This window comes from Rousettus aegyptiacus, unplaced genomic scaffold (assembly GCF_014176215.1).
Source record: "Rousettus aegyptiacus isolate mRouAeg1 unplaced genomic scaffold, mRouAeg1.p scaffold_m13_p_2, whole genome shotgun sequence".
NCBI lineage: Eukaryota > Metazoa > Chordata > Mammalia > Chiroptera > Pteropodidae > Rousettus > Rousettus aegyptiacus.
The window spans coordinates 169,069,848-169,084,347 of NW_023416295.1; the positions used below are offsets into that span (position 1 = coordinate 169,069,848).

Genomic DNA, 14,500 nt, shown 5'->3' on the forward strand with positions numbered 1-14,500 from the left:
CACCGAAGGCCCCCGCAGGCTGGCTAGCAGGCAGCCGTCACTGTTGTCCTGACCTGCCTGTCCTTCTCGCGGGCCCTGAACTCATTTCCGGGGGAGACGCTCTGGCCGGTCGGCCCCAGCCCGTCCTCCTGCCTTTTGCACGGCCTGACACCGGGTGGCCCAGGTCCACTCTGTCCTCCGTGTCCAGGTCAGAAACCCTTAGACTCCCATAATAAAACCTGGGTCAACCCTGGTCCTGACTGTTGTCACAAGCATGTGCGCATGTGTGTACATGTCTGTCCTCATGCCCGCCCGCTCACTCACACTAGCCGTCTGGGGCAAACCATCCCGCAGCTCCCGTGGCCTCATGTCTGGCTGAGTCCACAGCAGGGCGGTTCTCCAGGGCCTGCTTCTGCTTTGGCCCAATTCCCACTCTGGTCCCCAGTCCCCTCCCAGGCCTGGGCTGCTGGCTCTGCCTGGTTGCCATCCAGGAAGGTGGCCAGGCCATCCCTGCTCCTCAGCCTGAATCCTGATGGGCGTGCCTAAGTGTCCCCATCTGTACAGCAGAGACAATAATGGTCCCCACTTCGCAGGGTTGTTGTACAGATGAAATTGAGGAAAGGGCTCAGCACAGAGTAGGTGCTCAATAAACATTTGCACTGGTTTAATGAAATGAAATGTGGGGCCTTTGATGGAGTGAATGGGAAAGAGAAGCTCTCTCTCTCTCTCTCTCTCTTCACTGGTGTTGCTGAATGCACACCCGGAGCTGCTAGAGGAATGTCGGAGGGAGAGCCGGCCTGACGGCAAACGCAGCGCGAAGGAAAGCCGTGCTCAGAGAGAGGGGAAGAAGGACTGAACCCCGATGATGTCACTGGAGGTCCTCGACCCAGCAGTTCCTGGAGACCCACCCTGCACTATTCAGGTGCAGAACCGGTCAAGTCTGGTTTTTAATTCCTTTTCTGCTTAAGTCACTTTGAGTTGGATTTCTGTCATTTGTAACCAAAAAAAGAGTCTTAATGGGTATCCATCCATCCGTCCATCCATCCATCCATCCATCCATCCATCCATCCAACCATCCATCCACAGGTCCAAGCTGTGTGGGCTTAGGCACATCACTTCCTCTCTAAGACTTAGTTTCTACATCTGTAAAATGGGAATTTCATCACCTACGTTACGAGGTGGTTTCAAGGCTAGCTGGGCAGCTCCTGCAGAGTACCGTGCTCAGCACCAAATGCAGAGGCGGGGCTCAGTCAGCCCCTCCTCCACCCTCTAAGTCCGGCCCCACCCCTGTGCAGGTATGTCTGGAAAGCCAGGACCAGATCCTCACCGCACGCCACACCCTCTTCTCTGCCCGGGGCCTCCTGAACAGCAGAGTCTGGTTGGTACAGCCTTTATTGTTTCTCCAGCATTTTCCAGAAGAATGGTGTAATTCAAGGGCTGAAGGAGGGGTGGAGAGAGTAAAAAATAACATAAACAAACAGAACAGAAATGCAGGAGGGCAGGAAGAGGGGCCGAGATTGGGGGTTTGGGGCAGAAAGGTGGGAGACCTGGGGCAGTCAGAGCCTCTTAGCTTTCAGCCACCAGAGTGGAGAATTCTGCAAAAGAAAAACGACAAAGAGGTGAGTCAGAGGGGGACAGTGCAGAAGTGGCCACGGCCCGCCTGCCGGGCGCCCGCGCGGGGCTTTTCCCTCGTTTCTCACACCTGCTGAGGAGACCTGGGGTGAGTGTGGGCGTGAATGAATGGATGAATGAACGAACGAAGTGAGATTGGAAATGGAGAGCCTAGGAAATCTGTCTCACGATGGCATGCCACCCGCGAGGAGTGTCTGGGGCTCCCTCGAGGTTTGCCCGGCCCTCCTCACTCTTTGGATGAAGTGTGTCATGTCTTAGTTTTTACCATGGTGCCGCAGCTAAGTAACATGTTAGCATTAGAGGGTGCAGAGTGAGGGGTACACGGAGCTCTGTGCTATTGTTTACTCTTTGGTAAAGCCAGAATTATTTCTGGATAAAAAAGTGACGAAAGAAAAACAGACCAGACCAACGTGTGCTATGGTCAGTCACAGCAAAGACCTGGTGTTGACTCATCTGAGCGCAGGGACCAGGGCTCCTCCCCTTGCAGGGGTCCGACCTGGGAAATGGACATTGCCCTCGCCTGTTCCCAGGCTGACCTCGAGGACAGGAAAGGCAGGTGACCGGATGTGGGGGCCTGGGTACCACTCAGGGCGGGAGAGCGGGAGGGTCCTCCAGCTGCTCCCAAGAACCCCAGGGTCACGGGCTGGGCGGTAGCAGTGTGTGGCAGAGACAGAACCCGGACACCAAACGCTGTAAAAATCGCTCCCGCGGGCTGAGTTTCAAAGCGTTCGCTCTCTCAGCCTTGAGCACCTACGATCCCACAGCACCTCGGAAGGCAGGCAGTTCTTTCGAGACGTCTTTTATCATTCGTACTTTGGTTAACATCGTCCATTTTCATAGAATTTAAAGATTCTTATTTATCAAATGCCTATGTGGGAAGTGTTGAGCACATTATCATCTCATTCAGTTCTCGCCACTACCCCACGGAAGCGATGCTTTTTTCCTGCATTTTACAGGTAGGGAAACTGAGGCCCAAGGGTGCAGTAGCTCAACCAAGATCGGAGAGCAGACGCGATCCAAGCTGCGCGCTTGGCCTCCCTTCTTCACCCCGGAGGTTCCCGACCTACTTTGACCTAGGTGTAGAGTGACACATGAGCCAGCTCAAATATCGTCACCATGACTCTGTCACATCAGCCCTTTTTAATTTACTCCCTGCTACTTAGCACCCTGGAATGATCTTATTTACGTGCTTATTTTTATCGGTCTCCCTCTACCAGGATGTAAACTCCAGGCGGGTCTGTCCTGTTCTCCACAATCTTAGCAACAGGACAGGCCTGGCGGGGCAGGTGCTAATACACACAGGCCGAACGAATGGGCCGCAGGACAGAGGGAGGGGTGGACGGGTGGCCCACGAGTTCTTCTTAGGGTTCAATGAGTACTGACTCACCTCATATAACTCTCGCGACGGTCTTGGGAGGTAAGAAGGATGATTCCCATTTCATAGATGGGGAAATGGGGGTCAGGGTTACGAGAAAGTACGAGGCAGAGGCGGGACGTGGCCTGTAACCTCAGGAACACCCCTATATGAATGTGGAGAGGTCGTTTCTGTTGGGGTCGGCACCCCAGATGGGGTGGAAGCATGAAGGAACTCTCCCCTGATTCAATCTGCTATTTAATCTGGAAAACTGGTCAGAGCCAGTTTACCACGTCCTTGGGCACCGAGTTGTTCCGTCCTGGGGTAAAGGAGACGTGAGTCCATCCACCAACACCAGCTTGTGGCGAGAGCGTCAAGAGGAGAAGCAGGATTTTATTATTTCCTGATCTGCACTGACCTCTCTGACCCTCACCCTAGAAATGACGGGCTCTTGGCTGCCCATCAGCAAAAAGTCCATTAACCACCTTCGCACGGGAGGGCATCCGGGTGGAGGGGGACCAAGGAACGCCGACCGAGGGACGCTCCCGAGGTAGAAAGTCAGGCATTTGGGGGTCTGATTATGTGACCTATTTTGGACCTTTAGGGTTTTTAAAAGCCTCTGAAAACACCCCGTGATCCACTCCGAAGTGGCCAAGATGTCACAATGCCACATGCCCTGGCTTTTTGCAGAAAACACGGGATTCTAATTTTATCCTCCCGGAACCCGGAGAAGGGCACTTTGCAGACAAATTGAGGGCAGGGGTCACCTCTTCTGCTCCGGTGGTATCTCCCTCAAGGCAGAGCTCTTAGGAGCAAACCAATTAACAGACAGCCCTCCTATCGGAAAAAAGTCTCCTCTACAATGTCCACATTCCTCCTTAGAGACAAACAAGGACGTACCAAGATCCTGTAGTCTCGGTCAGCTGATTTGGTGGTAGGAAGCCGGGAGGAGAACGGGGCATCGGAGGACGGGGTTCGAGTCTTGGCTCTGCCATCACCCATGTCCCTGAACGAGACGCCTCGCCCTCCCAGGTCCTGGTTTTCTTACCTGTGCAGCGTCAGGCCGAGAAGATACCTTTCCGGCTCTCCCACAGTGCGTGCACTGTGGGAGAGCCATTTCTTGCTTCCGTGACCTTGGATGAGCTACTTTACCTTGTCGTGCCTCAGTTTCCTCATCTGTAAAATGGAGCTCCCTGGGTCGTTCAGAGGAGCCAGCCCTAAAGCTCTCGTCGCACGCCCAATACAAGGCCAGCGCCCAGCATTCGGTAGCTGTGGTTATCAAGACGCTTCCACAGCTGCAAGCCCGCGAAACGCCTGGCTGCTGCCGCCTGGCGAGGACCCTACCAACGGCACCATGATTTTTGTGTCTCGGCATTGTTGTTGCCGTCCCCCCACTGCTTCCTGTCCCTGTCTGGTATCTGCAGACAACCTTCTCGCAACCCTGGAGCTGAATCTCGCTCCATCACTTCCTGGCTGGGTGGCCTTAGGCCACGCCCTTCCTCTCCGAGCCTCGGTTCTCTCTGCGATCACGCCTACTTGGAGGACGATTCGGGAGACCAGAAGCGATAACAGAAAGGGCCTGGCACACAGTACGTGGTCTACACACGTCAGCTCCTCTTCCCTTGGATGTCAGCACAGCTGACACAGGTCGGAGCTCTGAAGTGGTGACGGCAGCCACACAAGTCCTGAAACTAAGACGAGGAAGCCCAAAGAGCAAGCAGCTGAGCTGGTAGAAGTTTCTGACACTATCTGTCCCATCGGAGTTCAGGTCCCGCCTCCGGCATAGCCATCTATGGAAACGCTGCCCCTCGGTTTCGGCAGCTGTAAAATGGGGATAGTGAGGGTATCTCGTTTTCGGGTGAGGGTGGGGACTGCGCGAGATAATGGAGGAGAGACGTGGCTTGTCCAGCGATGCCCGCCATACACAGGGCGCGCAAGGAAAGCAACCTTATTGCTGGGGTGTGAGGGAGAGCGTGCCTCTGGAGGGATCCAGAGTCCTTCCTCCTATCAGAATGCAATTGTAGCCCTACCTTTGTGGTGGAAGCCTCACCCAAGGCCCCTGCGGCCAGCTTGCTGGCTTCTTCATCATCCAATCAGAAAGAGACCAGTGTTAGGGGCGGGGCTGGGAAGCAGCAGACTCAGGGGCAGAGGATGGGAGGACTCAGTTCTCTCCTTTCCCTTAGGAAACTGAAATGGGCCTAATTAGGTCTGTTCCAGTGCTGGGTGCTGTGGGGATTGGACAAATTTAGAAGCCATTGACAGGTGAGGCCAGCACACCCTAATGGCTCGAGGTGAAACCGAGATGGACATTGAGTCAGCGTCTGGAAGGCTGTTTCCTTCCCTCTGTCGAGATGACCAGGAGGGCACCGAAGCCTGGTTTATCACCTCGCCTCTAAATAGCTCCCGGGCTGGGTGTCTTATAAATTGCTATTGCAAACAGGGATCACTTTTCGAATCCAGAGAACGGGGAGGCAGGGTCACCTGGGGTCAAGCCCGGCAGCCGTGAGGCGCCTGCGTAAACAGTTCTGGGGGACCAGGCTGTCCCGGGCACTCCCCCGTGTGCCATCCCATTCCATCTTCGCCAGCTCTCTTATCCCCACTTTACTTACAGGGAAACCGAGGCTGAGAGTTACGCAGCCAGGAGGATTCTACCTCAGGTGCGGCTCCGGCCAGGTGCATCCCGTTCTGAGGCTGGGTTCTGACTCAAGCTGTAACTCACAGAGGCAGGAGGGGGATCAAGCCTTCCCTCCGCCCTCGCCCTCACCGCGGCTCCCGCTCATGGGAGGCGGTCCGGTCCCGTAAGGAGGGCCACTTCCTCTCCCTCTGCTAGATCTTATCTAGTGCAGGTAAGGCTGGGGTTAGGGAGGTCCACGTGGGAGTCAACTCGAGCATCTCGCTAAACTCAGAAACCGTTTATAACTCGAATGTCTCCGCCCAGCCTGGTGGAGGCAGTGGGCGGAGTCGGGAGACCCCATTCCATTCCACCGAGGATTTGCTCTGTGACTCCGGCACTCAAGGCCCACTGGGTCTCGGTTTCCACATCCGTCAGTAGGGATCCCAGACTGTCCTCCCGACTTTATCGAGGATGCAAAGAGACGGGGCAAAACACTCTACACTGTAGTGCTCTGCCAGCAGGACCGCGGACTGGCCCCGATGAGCACATCCGGCCTGGCTTAGAGACGCCGTGTCATACTGGCCAGAAGGCTGAGTTACAGGGAGGCTGGCGAGACTCCATCCATCCTTCTCACTTCCCTCCCATCTTAGACTCAATTTCATCTCCTCTGAGGACCGGTATTCCACTACTTCCAAAGGGTTTTAAGGTGGCTTACAAGAGAAAGCATTCACATAAAATAAGAGGAAAGGAATAATTTCCAGAATGCTGACTAAGTCAAGCAACAAGCCTTTGAGGTGGGTATTTTGGGGGTGTCCAGATGGATGCCCAGAGAGAGAAAATGCCTGACTTCACGTGTTCCAGCCCCGGGGCTTCCTCCCTCCTACCCCCCCACCCCCACAAATTAAAAAGGCTGCTTATGGATAAAAGAGAACGGATTTTGCCGGAAAGAAGCAGAAAAGACGAATGCCTGTAGGCATGTGAATGGAGCAGACTGCAAAGTTCTAGCGGTAATTATGACTAAATTTTGCAGCAACAGAAGCAAAAAGCAAACCACAGGCTCTTGAGTTAGAACCAGCTCGACGCATAGGAATGGGATTGGGTTTCAGGGAAACTAACGGGGATTGTGTGCGTGCCTGCGAGTATGTGTGCATGGGTGTGTGTGTATGTGTGTGCATACGGGGCGCGCTTATCTATAGCACGGTGGGGCAGAGAGAGGTATTTGGAGTCGATGTCAAGGTCTGAAGCGGACCCCAGTGTTGAAGAGATGTGCGATCCTGGGCAAGTCGCTCACTGCCCTGAGCCTCAGTCGCCTTGTCTGTGCAGTGAGGACACATCTCGTGGCACTGTCGTGAGGACTGAATGAGCTAGGAGGGAAGGCGGGTGCGCCTTCCCCCGGGCCACGGGAAGTGCCACGCGATGGTGAGCGCTCCTCCTGTCTGCCCTCACGTCCCAGGTGGGCAGCTCTGGGTGTGCAGAGCCCGGGCTGGGCACACGTGCCCGTGTGAGAGGCAGGATGGCAGAAGGTCCTGGCTCTGCTGCTGAATGACACCCGGCGTGCTACTGAACCTCCCGGCGCCTCGGTTTCCTCATTTGTGAAATGGGAAGAGGGACGGCACCTGCTTTCGAGGACGATTGCAAGGCAGCGGTTCTCAAAGTGTGGTGCCCGGATTACGGGCAGCACCTGGACCTTGGTAGGAATGTAAATGCTTGGGCCCCACCCCAGACCTATGGAATCGGAATCGGAAACTCTGGGGATGGAGCATGGCCATTCGTGTCGCGAAAAGCCTTCTGGGTGATTCTCACTTGGGACCCAGCATTTCGAAGAACAAGCACTTGAGAAGGAAGCTGCCACTTAGCCTCGCCTGCTATTTGGGTCTTTGAGCATCTTCCCCCTTTGCCCAGCTTCTCCTTTTCTGCCTTAAAAACCCCCTTTGCCAGCTCTGCTCCTGGGTGGCCTTCAAGAATCAATCGACCACATCTATAAAAGTCTCAGCTTCCTGGAAGGAGTTGCCCCAGAGATGGGGATGCAGAAGGTTATTATTAGAACTTTGTCTTTCTGTCCCCTCCTTTCAGTCTGGGGTCCTAAAGAGCCTGGTCGATGCCACTCACCTTCAGAAGGGCAGACAGAGCTGGAGCCAGAGGCACTCCCTGCTTCTAGAATCCCTCGGCACCTGCTACCCACAAGCCCCCAGTCCACAAGGGTCTCCAGCCTCAGCCAGCAGACCTCTCCCTACACACCATGCTTCCTCATCATTGTGTCCCAGAGCTGGACACATATTCATTCGTTCATTCATTCATTTATTCATTCATTCGACAAACTTATCTTGTGCCCCTACTACGTGTTAGGCTTGGTTCTAGGTGCCGGCATCAGAACTGAACAAAACAAAGTTTCTGCTCTTGTGGAGCTGACATGCCAGTGGGGGAAATAGAAACAAGCAATAAGTCAATGATAAATCATCTTACAGTAGAAGCTCACTAAGCTTCGAATGAATGAATGAAGCAGACAGCACAGGCATGTGCCCTGAATCTACACAGCCCTGCACTTTGATCTTGACCTTTTCTCTCCCTACTTGGCATGAAAGTTTAGGCAAACCAGTAACCTTCTGAGCCTCAGGAGCCTCATCTGTACAATGGGGATCGTGATAGTACCCACCTTAAAGAGAGCCAGGAAGTTCCAACGAGTGAAATGCTAAGCTCAGGGCCTGGCGCACGTTAAGGGCTCCATGAAGCTAGATATTAGTGTTGTTATTCAAGGTCACACGACTGAGTCTAAGAACCGAGCTGGGCCTTGTCTAGAGGGTTATTCACGTGCAGCATCCCCAAGCTGGAAGGGACTCCAGCGACCGACTCCTGATTTTAAAGAGCAGGTGCATGAAGGTCAGAGGGGTTCTGCACTTGTTCAGGTCCCAAAGCGTGAAGCGTGGGGCCCCAGTGCCTCGGGGGCATCTGCCCTTGTCCTCCCCCACTCTGTTTTGTTTTGCCCTGACCCCCCTGACCCTCACCAGGTTGGCCCGAGCCTGCACTGCGCTGGCTGGCAGACCCAGGTCAAACGAGGTGAAACTCATGCAGACCCCAGCACTGGGTTGGGGACACATTACACTCCCTGGTAATACTTCTTTCTCACCTCCCAGCCTGGGCGAATCAATCATCTGCCCCTTTCCAAACCTGTCCTAGACTCCCCGGCCTTAGTGCCTTTGCTGATCCCAACGCCTTGCCTGGACTTCTCTCCCCCGGCCCTCCCCGCCTGTGGCGTTCCTGCCCGCAGCCTCCAGACCTTCACTAGAGCCCGCCGTGTCTCCCTCTCCACAGAGCTCGTCCGTACCTCCCGGCCTCTGCCTGGTATTACCGTTCATTTGCGTATACACACACGGAGCTGTAAGCAACATGCAGTTCGAATAGAAGCAGAATCTCGGTGCCGTTAGTTGAACACTTACGACGTGCTGGGCACTGCACTTGCCACTCCCATACATTGCAGAATCCGAGTGAGCTATGTATTATTGTGCCCAATTTACAGGTGAAGAAACTGGGGCTCAGGGCTCCTGAACTGGTGCTCAGAGCCACCCAGACAGGACATGGTGTCTCTGGGAGTTGGGCCTGATTCAACTTTACCTCCTTCATTGCCCGGCCCAGGATTGCCGCTCAGTAAATGTCTGTTGGAAGAGTTTAGCGAGCTCTTTAAGACCCGAGTTCAGCAAGGAGGGAGGGAGGGAGGGAAGCAGAGAAGCAGGCCAGTATCTGGCCTGGTTTTTCTTGATCATTTAGGTTGTTGGTGAGCAGCCAGCCACAAAGACCCTGCCTTAGGCTTCTGAGCTGCGGCATATTGGCTGCAAGTAAAAATGGGAGGCTGGCCTGGAAGCCCGAGACGGAGTCACGGCTGGAATCTGGGCCTGGGCGGAAGTATCTGATAAGTGGCTTGATGATGATGGGGGTGTGGGGGAGATGTGCCACTCACTGGAGTCCCTAAGACCAGCCACCAATTTGTCTCCAGCACTGTCCGTTCTGGCTCCTTTAAAACCACCTCCCTCTGTCCCAGCCACAAAAAGGGCAGCTGACATCACAAGGCCAGGCTACTCACTGCATCTGACCTTGCTAGAGGTTCTCCATTCTTGTTTCTGGCATAAAACTTTAACAAATGACACCCACATTCAGAATCCTTGTACCTTTCCCAAAGCAATTTTCTGTCTCTAGACACTTAATTTTCACAGTGAGTCCAAGCAGGTCCTAGGATAAAACTGTTCACCCCATTTGTCTGCCACGGGAACCTAAGCGTGGTCAAGGTCACAGCTGGTGAAGGGCAAGAGGAGGCAGAGCATGGGGAGGCACTGGACTTTCTACCCAGGCAACAGATGCTTGTTAAGTGCCTGCTATAGGTCAGCTATGGGCTGCATATTAGGTATCAAGGATAAATACAATTAATAAACATATGCAGCACTTATTCTGTGTCGGGCACGGTTCTGAACACTTTATACATTAACACAACTGATCCTCACGACAATCCTATGAGAGAAGAACTAGTGTTATCCTTCATTCAGAGACGAGAGACCTGGGGCTCAGGGTAGTTACTTGAATTGCCCGAAGTCACAGAGCTAGAGAGCGGCAGCGCTGGGATTTGACCCCAAGAGACTTGAACCTAGAGGCCAGGCACCTACACGGTCTTCTCTGAGGCCAGCGGAAAGGACAACCACAGGACCAGATGCCACACGGCATGTTGGAAAGCTCCTCGGACCTGGTTTGAAATCCCTATTCCACCGCTGGTGACCTCGCTCTTCGAATAGGCTAAAGCACCTTCCACCTCAGTTTGCCCACCTGCAAAATGGAGACAGCTCCCAGGGGTGCTGGGATGCCAAGAAAGAGAACGACGCTGGGATGTGCTCCATGAATGTGGGTCAGATCCGAATGGAGAAGGGCGTGAGAGGCTGGACCCCCCGGGCCCCACTGAAAGCAAAGCCTGGAGAACAAGATATTCCCTTTCCTGAGTCTCAGCTGATCCCTGGCTGGCTGGCTTTCCTGGCTCTCCTACCATGCTGGAATCGTTTGTTTGGGTGAAGCCAAAACAGGTTTTGAGACTTGAAGTTACAGGACACTTGGGCAAGATGTTGGGGAGGATAGGAGATAAGGAATTTCCATCCCTGGAATCTGAGAACGTGTGAGCCGGCGGGGTCCTGGGGGATCCGTTGGCCTCATCTCCTCAGGTTACAGAGGGGAGACTGAGGCCCAGAGAAGGACAGAGACCCTCCAAGGTCACATAGCCAGCGTACGTAGAGCTGGGATCAGAGCCCAGACAAAAGCTCAGGCAAAGTTCAAGGAAAATTCCTAATTCTCCTGGATTCCCTACAAGGTAGGGAGGAAAAAGGAATCTGTTCCTTTTGGGTTGTTCGAATTTAGAAAAAAATGCACCAGTTTTTCTTTGCCTGGTTTACATGACGGAGCTCTCCGACCTAACAGACTGCCTTTCTTCTTCTGATCTCGGGGGTGCAGGGCCCCTCCTCCCTCTTTCACATGACAGACGCAGCTCCGAGCCTTTAGCATCCGGACATCCCAAGACCTGTGCGCTGTGCTCACGCCCCAGGTCATGGCTACTCACCATCGACGCCGATCTTGCCATCCCCATCCTTGTCTCCAGCGGCCAGCAGCGTCTTAGTTTCTTGAGCAGATAAGTCTCTGGCATCTGCAGAGAAGCCCTTCAGGATGGATCTGGGGAGAAAAGCCGGGGAGGGAATCAGGTCAAGGTCACCTTGCAGGAACACCGTGGGGACGGTGGGCTGGCATCTGTGCAGGGGACGCGGGCAGCTGGGACGGGCGGCGGGCAGCGGGCGTGCGTGCGTTTGCGCTGGGACAGCTGTTTTCGTCGGTGGGTGTGCAGGAAGGACAGGCTGTCCTCAGCAGAAGTTTGACCTCACTTCAGGCAAGGCACCTGCATCGTGTATTTATTCCGCCGACGCGACCGACGCAAAAAGCGTCTGCTCTGTGCTGAGGCCATGCCGGAAACTGGGGGGCACAGAGGTAATTCTAGAAAGCTGCCTGAGAAAAGGAGAAGGGGTCAAGTACTCTGAGGCAGACCACGCGGTGCGGTGGATGCGATGATGGGGAAGCAGAAAGGGCTGCTCGGAGGATACTTCCGCCCCACCTGGGGCGAGGGGAAGAGTCAGGGGACGCCTCCTGGACAAGGGGACGGCTGGAGGACAGGTAGAAGCCAGCCTGTGTGTGTGTGTGGGCGCGTGCACGCATCGGGCATGAGCGGGTAGAAGGAGAAGGGTCTAGATGTTGTGGGGGTCATTCGGGGTGAAACTGGAAAGGCTCCCCTTCGTAAGCCCCTCCTTCTCATTCTGTCAAAATCCGAGGCAGTCCTGGCCAGAGAGTGACAAAAGGCACAGCTGGGAAAGGCGAAACCCCATCAGCGAAGGGACTTAGCTTTGCGTCCTGGACCCCCAAAGCTGGTTCTGCGACCCCGATTTGCCCAGAAACTGCTCTACTCTCACTGGTGCAGAAGGGTGGGGGTCTGCAGGGTGGTGGCAGGTGCCTTTTAGACGAAAGAAAATCAGTGAAATCCTCAACCTAGTGCTCTCTGTCTTGCTATGTTCAGGCAGAGAAAAACGACCTCTTCGATTGTATTAAATTATTAAGTAGCATCATTCCATTAGCAATATTAAGTGGCTATCATTTAACCTAATTAGTTGCCCTTTTCGGAAGCACCAGTGGTCAGGCCGGGTTATTTTCTGCGAAGGGGGCAGGCAGAAGGGCAGAGCTGATGGAAACTCGGAAGCGAGCATCCCCACCCCAGGCCCCGTCCCCCGAGCCGCGGGCCTGTGTACCCCAGCTCGTCCTCCTCGATGAAGCCACTCTTGTCCTTATCCAGGATGTGGAACACCTTCTTCACCTCGTCTGGGCTCTTTTTCTTCAGGCCGACCATCTGGAAGAACTTTTTGTGGTCGAAGGAGTCAGCAGCTGTTGGGGTGAGGGTGGGAGTGGAGGGGGGGTTAAATGAGGTTAAATGAGGACAAAGAAGGGGCAGTAGAGAAGGGGAGAGAAAGCGGGGTGTCACAGCATCTGTTGATTGACTCCCCTGTGTCAATCCTGAGGGATGGAGGGGATGCGCCCCCATGGAGGGGCTGCGGGGTGAGAGGGTGCTTTGCCCAAGGTCACAGGGCTAGAGGTAGAAGAGGTGAGTTTGCACCCAGATCTCCCCGGCTCCCAAGCCTGTCCCCCACCCTTCGCTGTACCCTTCGCTGATAGTGGGGGTAGCCTTCAAAGGCAGAGGGGCTCCCTGATTTTCCAGGAAGCCTTTTGGGAAATGGCTGAGTGGGAGTGGGCAGGGAAATTGGAAGGGGTGTGAACACGGTGTGCATATTTTGGGGTGGGGGCAGGGGAAAGGAGGGGCAGCATTTTTCTTGGCCACAGACTGTGTTCCCAGAAAATTGACACAGAGGACAAATTTCTCTCAAGGTCACACAGTGGGAGGAAGGGGAGGAGGACTCAGCAGTCCGGGCTTTGCTGCAGGAATCCACCCGTGGGAGTTGAGGGGCTGTTAAAAAGCTCTCCAGGAATTTCCAGTTAAGTTTCTACTCAAAGAGAGCAAGTCGGGTTAAGAAGTGGGTGGGTTATTGCAGCGCCCTGGGACAGGGGCTTCCCCAGATTGTTCATGCCCAGGGGAGGTGCCAAGTAGAAAGGAAATGAGATCCCCCTCCCCAATTTTCTATGTCCCGATCTACTTTCTAAGAATACCTGGGAAAGGGTACAGTGTTAGACCGAGCCACTGTGTGTGTGTGCGCGCGCGCGCGTGTGGGGGGGGGTCCTGTTGAGAGTCTTCTCCTCCCCCCCCCATACCGAGCTGCAGGGAAGAAAGTTGCTCTGACACTAGGGTGGGGGAACAAGACTTGGAGGGGACCCCCGGTCTGATCGCTCCCTTGCGCCTGCTCGGTGACCTTTGGCGAGTTTCCAACCCTCTCCCAGTCTCAGTTTCCCCAGTCTGGGTGATGGGAGGGGGGAGGAAGAGAGGCAGGCAGCAGAGCGCTCAAGTCCAGGGCAGCTCAGCGAGGCGCCCCAGCTCGCTTCCCTCCCGGGGCGGCCTGAGGAGGCTGGAAGTTGCCCGCGCGGAGGATGCTCGCGCTCGGTTAGGTAGAGCCAAGCCCCGGCGCTGGGAAGGTCACCGGGCTCTGAGCCTTGGAATGGGGGTTCGCACAGCGGTGGGGCCAGCCCCAGCCGCCGCCGCTGGGCAAGAAAAGTCCTGTCCGAAACGGGGGTCAAGAAAAGGGGTCGGAGAGAAGGCGTGAGTGCCTGCCTTACACGGGAAGCCCCGAGCGCCCACAGGGACCGGAGAGTCCTGCCTTCCGCCACCGGTCTTAGCCTTTGGTCCCGGACCCCAATCCTCGCAGCACGGCCACCCAGCCTTTGGCGCCAGCAACTTTCGGTTGCTCGCGCAGCGCGTCCTGCCTCCCTACCCGCTCCAAGTCCCGCCCGGATGGAGTCTGAGAAATGCCGAGGACCTCCACCTCCCCGCCCCGCCGGCGCCCGACGGGGTGCGCGGACAGAGGGGCGCTGGGAAGGCCCGCCCGCCGTGCGTGCACAGGGGCCGGGGGCGTGGAAGAGGGGAGAGGGCTGGGGTGGGGGGGAGCGCGCTGCTCACCGGCAAAGGCCCCCACTGCCTTCTTGATGTCCTCAACGCTGAGCAAGTCTGTCATCGACATCCTGCAACTGTTTGAGCGGGCAGAGCAAGTGCGAAAAGATTAAAAAGTGCTTTTCTCATCATTTCTGCTCATATGACCGGCGCTGCAGTGCTGCGCGCCGGGCGCACGCGGGCCGGCCTGGCGCAGAGCCAGGGGGCGCGGGGCTGGGCGCACCGCCAGGCCAGGGTAGCTCTGTCCGGCTGCGCGTCCTGCCGCTGCCCCCTCCCCTGCCCCGCCCCGCCCGGTCGCGGTCGGGGG

At 55.6% G+C, this 14,500-nt stretch overlaps 1 protein-coding gene across 1 annotated transcript; it reads right to left on the reverse strand.

Moving 5' to 3' along the window:
• Nucleotides 1-1,336: 1,336 nt before the first annotated feature.
• Nucleotides 1,337-14,287, reverse strand: PVALB (parvalbumin). The gene is made up of 4 exons (XM_016161835.2): nucleotides 14,203-14,287; nucleotides 12,392-12,524; nucleotides 11,164-11,273; nucleotides 1,337-1,574 (listed from the first exon to the last, which is right to left on the reverse strand). Exons 1-4 carry the CDS (start codon nucleotides 14,261-14,263, stop codon nucleotides 1,546-1,548), a joined length of 333 nt encoding a protein of 110 aa, XP_016017321.1. The 5' UTR covers nucleotides 14,264-14,287; the 3' UTR covers nucleotides 1,337-1,545.
• Nucleotides 14,288-14,500: the final 213 nt, after the last annotated feature.